The sequence below is a fragment of the Lissotriton vulgaris genome, chromosome 2_1, assembly GCF_964263255.1.
Source record: "Lissotriton vulgaris chromosome 2_1, aLisVul1.2, whole genome shotgun sequence".
Lineage (NCBI taxonomy): Eukaryota > Metazoa > Chordata > Amphibia > Caudata > Salamandridae > Lissotriton > Lissotriton vulgaris.
Window position 1 is genome coordinate 1,726,558,431 of NC_141687.1, and position 14,694 is coordinate 1,726,573,124.

At 44.4% G+C, this 14,694-nt stretch overlaps 1 protein-coding gene across 1 annotated transcript in view; it reads left to right on the plus strand.

The window, feature by feature from the left end:
* Positions 1-8,378, plus strand: part of LOC147733195 (mucin-5AC-like) — a 231,555-nt gene extending 223,177 nt beyond the window's left edge. Inside the window, exon 40 of the mRNA XM_086956006.1 lies at positions 7,222-8,378. Within this exon, the coding sequence (XP_086812132.1) occupies positions 7,222-7,387 (166 nt within the window). The 3' untranslated portion in view covers positions 7,388-8,378. The remainder of the gene's footprint in view (positions 1-7,221) is intronic.
* Positions 8,379-14,694: the final 6,316 nt, after the last annotated feature.

The window sequence follows — 14,694 nt, forward strand, 5'->3', positions numbered from 1 at the left end:
TTAGTAAAAGAAGTAGGGATAAGTGTCTCTGAACTCAGAGGGGTTGGTTCATCCTTAGATGAAAGACTCGAATAGTTCGACTTTGACGATGTTATCACAGACCACACACTCAAGTACCTTTTGGATTGCCTCAACAACCCTCCCCAACTGCCATGTTTTTCGAAGTTTATTTTCTAGTATTGATTACAGTGATTCACTCCTGTGTCTTATTCCTAAGCAGGTGGTGCTCAGAACATTGACTGTCGAGATCAGAAACCTAATTCCTTCCTAGCCCACAGCTCGTAAAAGTGGTCCAACATTAGCCGGCTTCCAATTTTTGAAGTTTAATCCCAACAGACTTAAATTAATCCATTGGCACAAAACATATTGAGCACGAGGTATGACGCTCATTCCCTCCTAAAAGCAAGATCCTTGCAATCCTCCTTGACAATGATGTAACTCTGCATACTCAAATCAGTGCAGACTGCAGCTCGAGTTACCAAATCGTCCATCTGCTAAGAAGACGACTTAAATGTATGCAATATGCATTCCATGATTGTTTCTTCCCGTGCAACCTCCAAGCCTGCTCCAGTCACAGCTTATCTCTTGGCATGAGGGTGGAACTCGTGGTGAAGCTGCAAGGTGTACACAATGCAGCAGTTTGTCTGGTCTGCTCTGTTAGGCTTCATTAAAAAGGAATCTTCATTGGCTGCCAGTGAAGCAGAGACTTCAGCCTGGCGCCTTTGCCTTATACACAAAGCCTTTGCACGGATCCGGCAATTCATCCCAGGCTAATTTAAACACATTGTACAAGTCTGCTCGACCCTTATGCTACAAGAGTCAACTGTTATTGCAAATACCTGCAAAAGAGTAAGAAGAGACGTTGGTCCTTCAAATTCATGGAGCCAAATCACGAAAGCAACAGCTTTTAGCCGTGAGACAGAAACCCCACCTTTTAGCCAGCATGAAGGCTCTTAAGCCCAATTTAATTTTCTAGCTTTTTTTAATGCATCTCCATCTCAGCACCAGTATACTACTGGGGTAGTGTGCTTTATGCCATTCGAAAAAATAAAGATGGGTGCATTAAGAGGTTTGATATAACAACCATTCCCACAACACCATCACCTTCTTCTGATAAGCACCCAACATTTTTACAAAAGAATACCTCGAGTCAATTGTAAACAGCAAAATACATTCTACTGTAAGTTTATTAATTCTGTTTATTGCAGTCTTTAAATCGTATTGTTGTATCATCAACATAAATTTCATGGAAGAAGATTCGCCATTGTGCAATCTTGCCAGACATGTACCACTGCGCCACAGTTTCTCAAAAGAACACCATATTGTGAGATGATTCTAACAGCCTGATTCATGTAGCTAAATTGCACTCGCAAAGGGCCAGATTCTCAGAATCTGGCCCTTTGCGAGCGCAATTTTTGCATTTGGTATTCATGATACCAAATGCAAAAATCGCTATTTAAGAATTCGCATATTTGCGTGGAATGGCATTTAAGGAATCTCTAATAGAGATTCCTTAAATGCTATTCATGACACACAACAAAATAGCGATTTTGGACTTTTGGGGCCGCTATTTACCGACAGGTCAGACCTGTCGGTAAATAGCATAAACTCAGAAAAATGCTTTTAAAAGCATTTTTCAAAGTTGCATGTAGCACACACACATGTCCTTTGGACATGTGTGTGCGCAACACCTGTCCAAAAGTGCATTTTAGGGGTGCTACAGGGCGTCCTTTGGACACCCCTGTCACCCTTAAAATCGCTATCTCAGTTGCGAGTAGCAAATTGCTACTCGCAAATCCCCAATCATTCCAATGGGCCTCTTGGCCCATAGGAATGAATGGGGAGTATTTGCGAGTAGCAAATTGCTACTCGCAAATAAAGAACATGTAGGAATCGCTATTTAAGTAGCAATTCCTACATGAATGCCGTTTTGCGTGTCCTCAATAGCGAATCGCTATGATTCGCTATTAGGGACACGCAAAACGGCCCGTACATGAATCAGGCTGTAAGTTATTACCCCTCAGAGAACATAGGGCCCTATTTAGAGTTTGGTGTAGCAGGATTACTCCCGAATATTTGGGCATATTATCAAGAACAGCGTTAAAAATTATCGGCGGTTTAGCGGCAGAAAGCTGCTGCTAAAACAGCGATAATGGGCTTGATAATATGCCCTTGAGAATTCCCATAGAAGCCCAGGTTCTGGTGTCAACCTGGGCTTCTATTGGAATTCTCCAGAGCATATTATCAAGCCCATGATCGCCGTTTGAGCTGCAGTTTTCTGCCGCTAAAGCGGCGATAATTGTAACGCCATTCTGGATAATATGCCCCATTGTTTGTTAAATAAGGATTTTTCCTTATAATGACAGCTCCCAAACCACTCTGCAGAGCGATAACTTTCGTACGACTTTTTCAATTATTTGTCTTAACGGCACATTAGGTGGGAAGGGTATTTATCACCATACGTAAAGCCAACCCCCACTTTTCGCTATGCACAGCAGAGTGTTGGCTGCCTGTCGGGGGTTGGGCATAGGCCCTGTGTCCAAGGGGGGGTTGCCTTTATGTATGGTAATAAAATATGACTTCACATAAAAAAAAACAGAAATTCACTGAAAATAGCAAAGGTTAAAGCGTAGTTACAGTTAGGAACTGTAAACATATCTTTACATTTCACACAAAAAATAAAGGTTAAAGGGACATTATAGTTAGTTGAAAAATGTAATAAAATAAAACAGTTTTAATTAAACAAAACCACTGAAATTCACCAGTAATACTTACCCAAGTAACTATAACTTGCGCGGTCGCCATGCAAAGATTATGAATAAATATACATCACTTATTACATGTTCTATGACATCACTCCAACATTTGAAATGGCATCAGTGATTATAAACTGTGCATGGCGGTCTCAAAAAACACCGAAAGGGCAAGCCTGGAGCTCTCTCGAACAAAGTCCTCTTGAAATTGACCCCTGTTGCTGCAAGGTCCTCCTCAAGCTCCAGATGTCTTGGAAGCTTGAATATTTTATGAGTGCTTACTTTTCAGGGTTTCTTGAGCAGCTACTCTTGGTCACTTCTAAAGGCTCCCAAAACCTCAATAAGAGTATGTAGGGGCCAGGACTCACACCAGGAGAGACCACCAGCAGGGTCCATTTGCTACCAGTCTGGGGGGCACTTCGGAAAAGAGACCAGTTTCAACTTGTTATGTCCCTAAAGATACACAGGACATCGGCCAGTTGACCCTTATAGACAACTTTTTAGTCTTGGGTACTAGTGGGGGCAGGTTCGGCCCTTTAGGTTTCCACACACATTTTTAACAGAAGTGTGAGCCCACTTTTCTTCTTCTGCAGGTCCAGAGAGTGTTCTTAGTGGTAAATGAGGTGCCACTTTTGTAGAATTCACAAGCCAGTGGGTAGCCGTCAGGCTGAACACTTCCTAACCACAAGGAACACTTTTTCAAGGACAAATGTTCCCACTTTTGGAGCACATCCTGTTTGCCTTATTGCAAACTACACCACAGTGCGGGATTCTGAGGCAAATCCAACAAAAATGATTCTTGCTGTCCCTTAAGGGAGCTTGTGAAGCAGCCAGGGGTGTATTTAGGGAAATGAGCAATCCCCACATCCTCCGCTATAAAAAATGATTCAAGTTTCAAGTTTATTTTTCAAATTGTTTTACACCTGAGGTCTACAATCATTAACATAAGGAACCAAGCAAAATCCACATCACCATATATAAATGAACCCAATCCATGAGATATCCCTTATCAATCATTCACTCATAAGATTGTTGTGATGTTTCTCCCATTAAAAAATAGGTAAGAAACCTTTTAAAAAATGTATACATTTTAAAACTAGTCGTGGGTGGTAAACTCCGCTATCGTTAGCAGAGTTTGCCACACTTAGTGCTCTGATTGGAGCACGGAGCTCGGCAAAAACTCTGTTCAGCGACTGTGAAATCACTTATTTCTATTTTGCTTATTTTTAATGTATTAGTTAATGCTTTGCATTTCACTAGAGAGGTGAATTTCTGGAGTTTGAATGGTGCAATTTACATTCTACCCTCTGCTTGACCTGAAGCACGAGTCAACTCAAGCAAACAGGCCCTACTTGTTCTCTCGTGCGCACAGGGCTGCCCATTTGTATGGGTGACCCTGAAAGGGGTGCAAGAGCAGCCATTTCCCTCTACTCTGACTCTAAAGAAAAGTGGGCTCCTACCATTTGCCCTACACACTGACAAGTCACCGCATGGGCCTTCCTGCGACTGTGAGCCCTGTCAGTCCGCAAGCACACGCATATGCCACTGGATTCAAGCTATCCTGGCTGATGAGGGGTGAACCTGAAACCAGTACTAAGATGCTTGTTTCCGGCCCAAGGAGAATCTGGCTTGGCAGTTCGGGCTGGACTGTTCCCAAGAGGCATGAGAAGGAATCTCAGTGAAGTGGCATCATGCAGCAGTTAACTCCTAATTATATTCGCTAAAGACTATGCAAATATGCTCATAATTCCAAGTCTTACTAATCGTGTTGGCAGGGATGAGCTTATTGAGCAAAATTGCTGTCACTCTTATTTTTCACCCAGGTTTTCCAGTGGAAAGGCCTAAAACATTTTTTTTCTCAGATGTTGTTTTCACACCCCATATGGGGAAGCACTGGCAGGGCCAGTTGCCAGCAAGCTAATGCTCATCAGCCAATGGAGACTCAAGCAGATAAAGTATAACTTTTTAAAAGTCAACTCTTAAGTATTTACAAAAGATCAGAGTTCACCAATGATTTCTTTTTTTAAAGAAATATTAAAACTAGTAGTTTAATTGCCTCTGTAGTTTATCCTAATCCAAAGTTAGTAGACTTATTATTTTATTCAGCACTTTAGTATTTCTTATAGGACAGCTACAGGTCTTCACAAGGAAAATAGCTTTTTTGTTGCTAATCACAGCAGTTACATGTCAAGATTGAAGTCTCCCAAGTGCCACTTTTAAAAACTAGACATCTTACCATGTGGACTGCTAAGGGATGACATATTTAATATTCCGAAGCAGGGTTCCTTACTGTCAAAAAGGTTAGCCTGTACGTTTAAAAGCTACACAGGTTGGCCCGAAGCCATGTTTTTTGGCCACGCTACAAGATGGTGCAACAAGTGTAGTAGTTCATAGGTGACATTTAGCTTTCCATGCCACTAGTGCACCATATACTATGGATTTACTGTAAAAGTAAATACATCAATTGTTTATTAGCTAATTTTACTATGTTTTAGAGGTCAGAGAGCATATCCTGTGGCCTGGACGGTGGTGTCCCAGAGTGCAAAGTTTAAAAAAGCAGCAATATAAGTAAAAAAAAATGGTGGTTGAGTATGCAAAAAATGCACTTTCTCACATATATAGTTAAGCTTACCTGCTCTCATTCAGACTAAAGAACTGGCACCACTATGAAAGAAAGAGTCTGTCAGCATGCCCCGGAGTTCCCTGTCCGCATGGATCTGCACAGAGCAGCACTGATAGGGAAATGTAGTGGCGTGCATTCCCATGCATTGTTCCAGTCTGTAGAGATCTTAGAGAGGCAGAAGAAGGTGAATGAGATGAGGAACCCAGTGCCAGTCCTGTTAACATGTACTGCTTTACTATCACACTCTTAGAGGCAGTCCCATTCCCAGCCTAAAGGCCTGGTTTAGACTTTTTCTGTAAGGAAAAGACTTCCAGTTTGTAGAGGGCCTGCTAACTACGGATGGGAATCCACTGGCAGAAGTTCCTACTTCATAATATCTAATGGTGAGAAAATTTGAGCTGAAATATTCTCCTCAAGAGTTAGTTCCTACTCCACAAATCAGAGTTTTTTCTGTTAACACCACAATCTAAATCCTGCCCTCATTTTACCCGCCAAAACACCCGCAGGTAAGTATTGTATTTTTTTTTTATTAAATACAGTGTCATTTTTCCCAGTGCTAATACTAATTTACTCTTTGGAAAAACGACAATTATTACAATGGAAAACAAATTGGCATGACGTGAAAGCATTGCTCCTTTTTCTGCCTCCCACCTACCTCAATAAGTAACGGGTTGATTTATATACCAGCGGATATGGAATAATTATCATCACCATGGTGGAGGGCACTCCAACTGGCGTATTTCAAGATGTCCACTGCCTGTGCAGACATCTCTTGAATTTTCAGGAACCCCCTTCATGACTCTTCCTGGAAATTCACTGTATATGTGACTGACGCTGTATGTCAAATGTACAACTTTTTTTTATTTTCATTAAGAAAATCCAAAAGCGGAATATTCGTTATGAAAATTATAAAAAAAATGCCTCCCTCTCCATGGGAGTTTTCTCTTATGGCGAAGGGGGCATTGAGCACTTTTCAATGCCCATTACCGCCAGGTTTTTCCTGGAAGGGACGGGCATTGAAATTTGGCTGAAAAACTGCCCATCTAAATTAGGTAGGTAGGCAGGTGGATAGCCAAGCCTCAGACATCCCTTACTCTACTCGGGCCGTCAGAGGGATTTCAATACAACAAAGATAGAGTGGTCTCCGCCATCATCACACTTATGGGCCTCCCCACTCTAAATCAGCTCAGTAGACCATATAGTTGGTGGGGAGGGAACTCGGCCCCAATTCGGACAGTGTTCACTTTCTGTCAACATAAAAAGCAAGCACCTTAATCAGCACCGACAGCACGCCCCCAACCTCGGTTGCTCTTCTTTTACTAGTGATGTACTGAGGCAGCTTCAACTGAATATATAAGTTACTGTATCTGAGGTGGAATACCAAGCCTGGAATCTCTATGACATTTTTTAGTTTGTGGAACCTTAAATCACCTTAAACAATAGCTGATTTGAGTTTGAGCAGATTTGGGTTGGCCAAGACTACATATAATCCATTTTAGGAGTTTACAGTTAAATATCATGATGTAAAAACATTTCTTTAGCAAGAACCCTTCATGTAAGACAATGCCTTCTGTAGGAACTTTAAAACCACCGCATTTTGAAAAATCATTGTGAAAACACATCCCTAAAATACAACACATATAAACATGATCTTCTTAATTCTCTAGCAAAATTAAATTAATTTAAAGTTCTTCGAAAACCACCGAACAAAGCTGGGCATCATTTTATTGTGTGAAATGTTGCTGCAACTGAATGTGTCCGCCTTAAACCAACGTAATTAATCTGATAATTTCTGGAATTTTTCTTCACATAACTTTTCATTCTCACTTTGATGTTGCTTTGTAGGTATGTTCTGACAACACAAAGCATGGAACGAAAATGCTCCTGCTGCACAGAGGTCGAAATGACCAGGAAGGAGGTCAGCCTACTTTGTGCAGACGGAAGTTACATAGACTACTCTGTCAATTCTGTGGCTAAGTGCGACTGCGTGACTGCCGAATGTGTGGTCTAATGGGACTTCGGAATAGAAAACGAAGAGAGACGACACTGCAACTACTCGGTCACGACTGCAACCAGATCAGAATGCTGAATACAAAAACTGCTTTAAAATGAATGTTTCAAACAATATAAATAGCCCTCCTTAAAATCGTCTCTAAAATTAAAAATGTTCCTCCTTAGTGTTCCTTGCTTACCAACAACTGAGGTCGTAAGGTGATGATATCTGATTTAAGCTTCCTGTAATAAAATTACTTGCACGATGTAGTCGTATTAAAATAGTGTTTCTGAGCTGTGACAATATGTGCAGGCTGGAAGAATTTTCTTCAAATTACAGATTTTTTGTTCAGATTCAGTTGCCTTCATGAGGACTGACTCACACCTTGGAAGGTACTCTCTCTCCTAGCCAATGAAAAACACCATATAAGAGGTACTTTAGAACCGGGCTGTAGTGCTAAAACAAATGCAAACATACAGTGTACCGATTTAGGTATGACAATTATTTGTGCTAGCTCTGGTATTAGCCAAGGTCCAGTTCTTAGGTGTTACAAGTCAGTAGTTGCCCATGGCAAGTGTGAACATTGGAGCATGGTACATTCAAAACAAACGTAGGAATATGTGGTTTCTTTGCCATTATTTACAATGAACCAGTGTTATATGAATATTTAAGCAGACCCGGATTTTCACCTGTGAGGCGGGTAATTAATAGTTGGCATGATCGCATGCTTATTCCCTTTGCCTTACAGGCCTGACAAAATTCCTTCTAAAAAGATTATGTGAAAACCTGGGATGATAGTGGCAGTTCCTCCAGCAGGAAGTACTTATATTGAAATTACTCTTAATCGAAAATTTCACTACCAGTGCTTTTCAAAGGTTTAGAAATGATCTCATGTCTTAAATTAGTTCTGTTTCTTACCTGTTACTTAAAAGGAGCGTGCTTTTTATTTTTGTTTTTAATTCTGCTTGTCAAAAATTTCTGTGATGAATAAACCAGTTGCATCTTTAAAGTGTCAGTTTCATGAGCCAAATTACTCTGTGGTTTCATCGTTTTATTATTGTAAGACAAATACAGTGAATGGTGTGACTTCCACGCATAGGAATCTATTAACCTTAATATAGCAGTAGCAGATTGGACTCAATGCACATCCACGACCGTGTCATAATGGTAACCTCTTGTTCTTCCCTTAGCCTCATCAGACTTTTTCTAAGGCATGGGACTTGGGAAAAGGGCAAACGTTACAACTTCAAACCCTTTTTACTTTCTGCTCATTCTGACTTCATGACCCCTACGAGGAATGGTAGCATAGACAGTGCCAACAATATATGCCTCTACACAAGTGATAATTAATGCTCATGAAGTGACGATTCGAACAAAGATAGATAGGTAGCTAGACAGACATACAGACAGACAGACAGACAGACAGACAGACAGACAGACAGACAGATAGATAGATAGATAGATAGATAGATAGATAGATAGATAGATAGATAGATAGACAGACAGACAGACAGACAGACAGACAGACAGACAGACAGACAGACAGACAGATAGATAGATAGATAGATAGATAGATAGATAGATAGATAGATAGATAGATAGATAGATAGATAGATAGATAGATAGATAGATAGATAGATAGATAGATAGATAGATAGATAGATAGAACTAGAACAATGAGTAGACCATAGCAATACTTCCTGCCTTAGAAACTGTTATTATAAAATAGAGCCACTTACGTACACAGTGAAAACATCCAACACCAACTTGTTTGCAGCATCAGCAGCATAGGATTCAGTTTGCAATTTATCCATGAGCAGTGCCTGATCATTCGCTCTCTAAATATTTGAAGTTATCAGATTGATTTACATCTAGTTCAGAAGATATCCTGTGATGTAGGGGGGACGTGGGGCATTCTCTATTGGAGGATTATGTGGTAGGGATAATCTTCTGGCTTAATTACCACGAGCATTGTACAGAATAGCAAAAGTAATTCCACTGGAGGAATGGACTTTCTTTTAGCAGCAAATTTAACAAGATCAGCAATACCACTATCTTTAAAGAAAGCAAGTCTTGGCAAACGTGTACCTAGATGGATCACTACAACTGTTCATGTAATTGTAAAACAAGACAAAAAATAGGTGGGCCGCCGATGTAGCATGTTGCTAAGTTGAAAAGGTACATCTTAGACAAGTTTCCGATAAAGATCCAAGCTAAACAAACAGTTTTTTTAAACACATTTTTATTAGAAGATTATGACACAGTACATCTTTGGGTGAAGCATTCCACATATTCACGTCTCACCTGGTCAGTGACGGCTCCCTTCCCTCTCCCTGTATACCCACATCAACCCAGAACACGACGACACAGATTTGTCTTAGGAAGGCGGGGGGTCGCAAGACCCCCCGGCCGTATTTATTAAGATACAAAATAATAAAAATTGTTAAACAAAATATACAATTTTCATGCAAACATATTCAGGAACATTTAGATACATTCATATCGACAATTGTGATCGGCTAGCCTTAACAAGATTCTAAGACAGCTTGTTTCCTAACCGAATCTAACATCCTCATCTGAAAACGTTTGCATACTAACATTTATGGCGATATGGCAAGGTCGCTAACTGGTGTCAGGTCTTACAAGCTGCGCCCTTACGCAGGTGCGCATGTGCAGCCGGGCCCGTTAATTACCCAGTCCACCCCTGCAGCCGAGCCCGTTAATTACTCAGTCCACCCATGCAGCCGAGCCTGTTAATTACTCGGTCCACCCATGCAGCCGAGCCCGTTAATTACTCAGTCCACCCATGCAGCCGAGCCCGTTAATTACTCGGTCCACTCCGTGAACTCCATTTAACCAGTGAAGGAGGGCCCTAACTTGCATTACCAGCTGCCCCTGAAGTTCTAGGAGGGGCCAGTGACCCCTCCTCCCCCTAGGCGGACACCTCCAAAGGATGATACCACCCCCTCAGACATTAAAATAGCTGCTAACCAGTCATGACCTTACTGCCACAGGCCAGCAATGTTACCCGACGATCTGGCCTCCCCCCTTCCTACTTCTCCGAAAGGTCATGTTCACCTCGCAAATCCCTCTAGCCATGCTAATATGTTGTTCGACCACAGAACGTTCCCAGCCTCAGTCAAGTGCACCCCGTCCGCAGGAAGAAATGCTCCCCCCAAATACACCCATAAGGAATCGTCTGCAACTGGGGGGCTCTAAAGAATTTGCTCTAGACACCCACCCCGCAGTGGATATGATTTCATCTATCAGGATGCGTCTCCCTAGTTTGGTCAAATCGTTCTCCCCCAGGTGAAGTATTACATCTGACGGGGGGGGGTTGCTGAGATAATATTTCCACAAAAAAAGTCCTTGAAGTGCCTAATGCCCAAGCCTCCCCTCCCGAAGAAGGAAATGGAGAACCCCTTTTCCTCAGCCCTTCTCATCCTGTCACCTGTAAGAAAGAATTTTTTTGCGCGCCGAACATAAGAGTGGCCCACGATCCAAGTCACCATTGTCCGATGATCTTCTTGTTGTTTGTGTTGCGAAGCGGATGTTTCCTGCCGACATTCGGCGAGTTCCTCTCCCGTGTGACAGGTTCGAGAAACTACAAAACCAAGAGATACCAAGCGTGAGTCATCTGGCTATGTCACAACATGTCAATACGTACATAACGTTTGTAACACTCAGAAGACCACCTCCCAATCCTTTTAACCTTTTCGGCTGGGAGCCCCCTTACAACTGCCTCCGTTCCTGCCCCGATTCTGAAAGAATGGGAGCCAAATTCCGTGGGATCCAGGCCTGCTTTTGCGACCGCCAGATCCAGGACTTTCCTAAACTGATACCTGGTCAAAGGTGTACCATCCATGTGACACAATAGTGCCCCCCCAGTGTACCCTCCCGCTGCCTTCTAAAAGCCTCTACATGCGAGACTGGGCAACGAGGGTTGGTTCGAGCCTGGTGAAGCACTATGGTATCCCCCCTTCCCTCCTGGTCGGTCTTCGATCTTTGAATCTTTACCCACATTGTATCATCCTGGATCACCACACAGCCCACTTGAAGGCCGCCTATTTTGTCAACTTTTGACGCAGCTACTAGCTCGCCTATTCTTAGAGCCCCATAAAACGCTAGTGTGAATGCCGCTTTGAAAAGCAGCACCTCCCATGTCGAGCTACAGACGCCCTGGAGTGCTAACAACAGGGCTGCGAGCCTTACCAGTCCAATCGGCTTTCTCGATTCAGCCCCTCAAAGCCTTGCGCATTACAAACGTGTTCGTAGGGTCCCTTACGCCCCTGGCTTGTGTGAAGAAGGAAACTACCGCCCTGTGCCTGTTTGCGGCGGCCACCGAGCGCCCTTCCTTGTGCATTAACTCTAGGTATGCAACAAAACTGTCCTCCTGTGCCAAGCTAGCCTTCCAACTGTGCCCTAAGAAAGTACAGTAAGACAAGAACGCCCCTTCGTATGCTGTCTTGGTCCTGGGGGCTAAGCTAGATGCCACAATAGTCTGGGGCACCAATCCGCCAGAGAGCAACCGGAAAAGGTGCAGGCGATGGGTCTGCTGCTGGACGCTGCTCCCTGAACACCTGCATTTTAAAGCGAGAAAGGGCATCAGCTGCATTGTTGAGACTTTCAGGGTCTGGCACATGTTTGGCCCTGAAAGTCACATTCCATTTCAAACATTGTAGCACAATCTCCTTTACCAAGCACAGTATGAATGGACACCGTGCCGCTTGCTGGTTAATGCATTCTACCACGCTCATGTTATCCAACCAGAACACCATCGACTGATTGCTAAGGTGCTCCGGCCAGACCATCAGTGCTACCCATATCGGAAATAATTCTAGGAATCCGATGTTGGTTGTCAATCCCCTCGACCCCCATTTCTCAGGCCATTTCTGGGCGACCCACTTGGTTCCCAGGATGGCGCCGAAGCCCACGCTACCAGCAGCGTCCGTCCATAAACCCAACTCTGCTGATGTCGTGGGGGGGCCTGGCCATACTACCCTGCCATTGAAATCCTCCAGGAATGCCGTCCATATCCGCATATCCTGGTGAACCTCAGCTGACAGCCTAGTGCGGTGATGTTTCTCTCTCAAACCCTTCATAGCTTGGGCAATCGACCGAGAGAAGGGGCGTGCCATTGGGATGACTCGCAATGCAAAGTTCAATTGACCCACCGTCTCCTGTAGCTGCTGCAAGGTAACCTTCTCCTTGAGGAGGCACTGGTGCAAGGCCGCCCTGAACTTTAATACTTTGTCTTTGGGTAACCTGAAGCACCCTTCCAATGAATCAATCTCGATACCGAAGAATTCTAGACAGGTGGTCGGGCCAACCGTCTTCCCAGGCGCTAGCAGATCCCCGAAAGCCTGCATGAGCACGCAAAATTCCTGCAATACCCAGACACACTCCAGAGTCCCCGCCGCTCCCAGGAAAAGGAAGTCGTCCAAATAATGCATGACCTGTTTGTGGCCAGTGGACTGTCTAATGACCCACTCCAAAAAAGAGCTAAAAGTCTCAAAGTATGCACAAGAAATCGAACAACCCATAGGCATGCATTAGTCCATGTAAAATTTTCCCTCAAAAGCGAAACCAAGTAAGTGGTGGTCTAAAGGATGCACCGGCAACAGACGAAAAGGCGGATTCAATATCCGATTTGGCCATTAGAGTGCCCCACCCCAACGCCGCAATAGCTCTACTGCTTGGTCAAAGGAAGCATACTTCACACTACAAATTCCTTCGTCTATCGCATCATTCAAGGACGCCCATCTCGGTGCCGATAAGTTGAGGATCATCCTAAACTCGCCCTTTTCTTTCTTGGGGACTACGCCCAATGGTGAACACACAAAATCGGGCACTGGGACTTCCTGAAATGGCCCAGCTATCCTGCCCAAGGACAGTTCCTTTTGGATCTTAGCCATAACTACTGCAGTATTATGTTGTACTGATAACTGACTCCTACAGTGCACACTGCCTGTGTATCCCCCAGCCGGGATCTGGAAACCTTGGGAGAAACCTTCCTGTAGTAAGGCAGCTGCAGCGTGGTCTGGGTATCTATTCAACCATGGGATCATTGCCAGGACTTTAACGGGGGAGGGGCTAACCGCGCATCCAACGCTATTCTGGTTTCTTTCCCCCTCTCTGACTCTGGTTACCACTTCTTGATCTGCATGTTGTCTCGGGATGGGAGGTGTGACCACAGATTGCGCATGCATGTCTGAATCTACATGTGCCTGCCGGCCTTGTACAGGAGCGCTTATCAAAGATCCCAACACACACCTTTCCTTTCCCCGCCGCCTCCACTATTCGTCCCCGGGAACTCATTCCCCAGCGCCGCACGAAAGGGCTGCTGGGTTTTAGCGGGGAACACACTGGCTACGCTAGTGGGCTGGGCAGGGGCCGTGCTCCCTGCGAACTGTTTATGCCACGACAGCGAGTCCACCTTTTCCCATGATAATGACAAGTCAAATTCCTTCGCTTTCCTGAAATTAACATCATATTCCTTCCATGCGTCCCCAGGATACTGTTCACTCCACCCTACAATCCTGCTCTGATAGCAAGCCATTGCCGCATGCACATTTGGAGGGCGTTCAACAGTGATAGCCGTAAGGATGGAGAAGGCCCTGATCCAATTGCGCAGAGTTTCCTCCACCCTAAACTTTGCACACTGTACTCTCCATTCACTAGGGTGCATCCATTCTTTTAGCATTTTGGCATTTTCCATTTCCCTATTGTCTAATAGCAAAGATAAAATATATATGTACTTTCCCGCCTAAATCATCCAAACATGTTGCGCTAAATCTTCGCTCCTAGACGGGATCGTACCGCCCCCTAAGAGAGGCAAGGCTACCTCCTTACCATTAACGGACACCGGGGCCGGTCCTGCGTTGCTTCCATTCGTTCGATGTGCATCCAAACCTGCAGAAGAAGGAGAAACAGAGGCCGCAGCCGCACTCGCAACTGTTCCCACCCTAATCTTTTCCACCATCTTGGCCGCCTCAGCGGCATGGTCTAGTGTTGAGGGCATCATACCCCCCTACTGCAGCCAAGGAAGTATAGCCGCTATCTGCGCAGTTAACTCGGGTGGGATCGGAGCTTCGCAATCCGGTACTGCTGCCGCCACCACCAGCAGGGGGGGGGCCCCATGGGTGCCGGCACGGGAGGCAACGGAAGTGGGCAAACTGGGGCAGGCGGCGCCGGCCCGACAGGAGGGGCCCCTGATGGCAAGGCGGGAGCCGGTGCCATGGGAGCCGGGACTACCGTCTCTGGGGTAATGGGCACAGCCACAGGTGCATGAGCGGGTGCACTGCGCCTCGATCTCTTGGACTTGC